Source organism: Fonticula alba (assembly GCF_000388065.1).
Source record: "Fonticula alba strain ATCC 38817 unplaced genomic scaffold supercont2.1, whole genome shotgun sequence".
NCBI classification, from domain to species: Eukaryota; order Rotosphaerida; family Fonticulaceae; genus Fonticula; species Fonticula alba.
The window spans coordinates 4,070,209-4,073,407 of record NW_009242971.1 but is presented as its reverse complement, the minus strand read 5'-3'; the positions used below and the strand labels follow the sequence as shown (position 1 = coordinate 4,073,407).

General features: G+C 61.3%; 1 protein-coding gene across 1 annotated transcript in view; it reads left to right on the top strand.

Moving 5' to 3' along the window:
* The window catches only part of H696_00863 (hypothetical protein), a gene marked incomplete at its 3' end in the record, with an annotated part of 1,731 nt that extends 568 nt beyond the window's left edge, over positions 1-1,163 (top strand). Inside the window, exons 2-4 of the mRNA XM_009494748.1 lie at positions 346-414; positions 495-661; positions 756-1,163. Of these exons, the coding sequence (XP_009493023.1) occupies positions 346-414; positions 495-661; positions 756-1,163 (644 nt within the window). The remainder of the gene's footprint in view (positions 1-345; positions 415-494; positions 662-755) is intronic.
* Between the last annotated feature and the right edge of the window lie 2,036 nt (positions 1,164-3,199).

Below are 3,199 nucleotides of genomic sequence, written 5' to 3'. Positions count from 1 at the left end.
TCTCTCTTTCTCTCTTTCTCTCTTTCTCTCTTTCTCTCTCTCTCTCTCTCTCTCTTTCTCTCTCTCTCTCTCTCTCTCTCTCTCTCTCTCTCTCTCTCTCTCTTTCTCTCTTTCTCTCTTTCTCTTTCTCTCTCTCTCTCTCTCTCTTTCTCTCTCTCTCTCTTTCTCTCTCTCTCTCTCTCTTTCTCTCTCTCTCTCTCTCTCTTTCTCTCTCTCTCTCTCTTTCTCTCTCTCTCTCTCTCTTTCTCTCTCTCTCTCTCATATATATACGTATATATTTTCCGTTGGAATGCTTACCCTTGTACACAACCGACGTCTGACCTCCTTTCTCTTCTCTCCCTGAAGGCCGCGTCCAGGTGGAGCTTGTCACTGGAGAGATCTACCTCGGTGTCCTTCGGACTTTTGACCAGTTTTGTGCGTCCCCCCTTTCCCTCTCAGCACGGATACACCTCGCCACTCTAACTCCCTCTCTTGCTCCATCCCCTGGCACTCAGCCAACTTGGTCCTGACCGACGTGCAGGACCGCATCCTCGGAGATATCCCCGTTCAGCCGGCCGACCCGGCTGCCCCGCGTGTTCGCCGCCAAATCATCGACAGTGAAGTCCTTGAGGGGGCCATCACCATCCATGGCGAGTCGCTCTCCTGCATCTCTCTGCTTTCGGTATGCTGGCATCCTGCTCCTCTCCTCCTCCCCGTCTCCCCTCGAACGCATGTTGTTCCTCCGGCCCATTTCTTACCTTCTTGTGCTTTGCCAGGATGAGATTGTTCCTGGTCGCCATGCTGCGCCAGCCCCCGCCACCACCAGCTCCGCCACCGCCGCGTCTGCCGCCGCCGCCGCCGCCGCCGGTCCGACCGCTCCTGCCGCTGGTGGCGCTCCCGGCTTCCCGGCCGGTGGGCCTCCGTCGCCCGGCGGCGGCTTCATCACCTTCAGCAACAGCGGCCTGCGTGGCAGCACGCACTCCAGGCCACCCGCCGGGAGCTCCGGGCGCCGTGGGGATCGCCAGCAGCAGCAGCAGCAGCAGCAGCAGCACCGTGGTGACAGCGGTCGGAGCAATGCTGGTGGTCGCGGCCGGAACAATGGTGGTAACCACGATCGTCCTCGCCATTCGTCCCAGTCCCCGCCACAAGAGTTGGCCGACTTTGAGGATGCCGGCCACCAGTAGGCCCCCCCCCCCGCCGCCTGAATCTCCTCCCAGCTGCTGAATCATGTGCTCCCCTGGTCTTTTTCTTTGCTGCACATAGTTTCTTCCCCCCCCCCTCTCCCCCTTCTCCCGCAAGCCCATCTTGTTGGGAAGATCCATGTGCAGGAGTGGTACACCGACAAGGGCACCGAGAGAGGGGAGCCGGGCAGACAAGAAAAGAGGGCCGGGAGTGGTGCGTGTGCACCCATCTCGCGAACTTGCTTCGGGCCCGGGGTGGGGAGGCGCCGCCCCTTAGTGAGTGTGCCTCGCCCTTCCCCCCCCCCCCCCCCTTGAGGCCCACACCAATCGGCACAAAAATACATCCCCTTTTTTTTTGGAAAGGGACATGAAACGAGAAGAGACGGCGAAGGGGCTGGGTGCGAGCCTGTGTTTGTTCACGCGTGTATGTGCGGGCCATTTCTTTCGCCACGACGCGCGTGAACGCGTGTGTGTGTGTTAGATGACAATGTGGAGTGGCGGGGCGCGGCTTCCAGTGGGTGGGATCCGACGCGACCCGGGGAGGTGGATCACTTGATTGAATCCAGAAGGCACGCAGTTGAGCCCCGTGACACATGGCGGCATTCTAAACAGTGTTCCTCCGAGGAGAAAAGTGGGGTAACCTGGCTCCCGAACGGCCGCCGACCTTAGGCCTGTACAGAGCGCCAATGACGAGGGAGACACAGGCAAGTTTGGAGGTCTCAGATCTGCTGCCTAACCGAATCCAAAGGTCGAAGGGGAGACTTCCTCCAGGACATCTCCCGAGAGCGAAGACCCCAGCAGCAGGGTGTCGGAGACCATGGGAAAGAGTCACCGAAACACCGGTAACACCCTCGAACGCCTGTTCTTCGTCTTCCCCGCGAGTCCCTTTTATTTTGTACCATCCCGTTTCTTTCGCACGCACCCGGACTCGTGTCGGATCCGGTTGCAAGATCCTCGCCCTCTAGGCGACTGTATTTTTTCTCCCAGCTTGGCGCGCCCTCTCCTCATGCCTAGGGTGCTCTTTGCCAAGAGCAGTTTCCCGGCACGGCCCTCGGTCAAAGTGTCACTCCTTTGATGAAAGACCGAGTCCGTGAGAAGCGCGCTACACGTGGCACGCGGTCGTGTGATGAGTATGCCGGCCCAGTCATTTGATCAACATGACCTTTAGCATGTTATATTTACAGCATCTGCCCACGTATGCGCCTGTTATGCCGTTGGGCGAGACCTCCCAGCGTCTCATTTATTTTTTTTATCGTCGGGCCGACCCTCGTGCCGCGGGTGAACGTGGAATCCCCGGCCGGACAAGTGCGCGCCTTTTTCCACGCGCGTTCTCCCCCACCACCTCTGGGCTGATATTTTTCCTTCCCCGCCCCCCGCCCCCGTTGAGTCTCCTTGGCGCCCTTGATGGGGCTGGCTGTGCACGGCGGTCGTACACGGAGCTTCACTGGCGCCCACGCATCCACTGCGCGTCGCCCAAGTGTCCTCCCTTTGGGCTTTTTGGCCATTCACACGGTGCGCCCTCTGCTCCTTGCCTACATGCCGGGGGCAGCCAGGAGGGGGCCAGGGGTAGTACCACACACAAGAGGGGCACCATGGGAGGGGGGGGTCCGGGGGAGCAACTTTTCCTTTTCTTAGACCCCTCCTCAAGCGTTTTCCGCCTGGAAAGCACCTCACCCGCTTGGCCTCCCAGATGGGGGGAGGGGGGGAAGCCAGAAGTGCCCGAGCGCCCTTGTGAGATTCTCGGTGATGCGGATACTCGGCAACGGGCGACGGACCCAGGGCGATCGCCCACCGCCGCCCCTCGAGCGGGGCCGGACGCATTCCTGCCTCGCCAGGCTCCGGGTCTGGCCTCCGCCAGCTATCCTGGTGGTGATCGCCCGCGCCCCGCCAACGGACCGTGAGAGGCTGCACACCGGCCGCAAGAGGCGGCCAGCTCCGGGGTCGCACCTTTTCCCCGACAAGTGGCATGATGCTTCGGGGAGTCCCTCCGGCGGCCTCGTCCAGGGGCCGGGGGGGGGGGGGGGGGGGGGGGGGGGCCA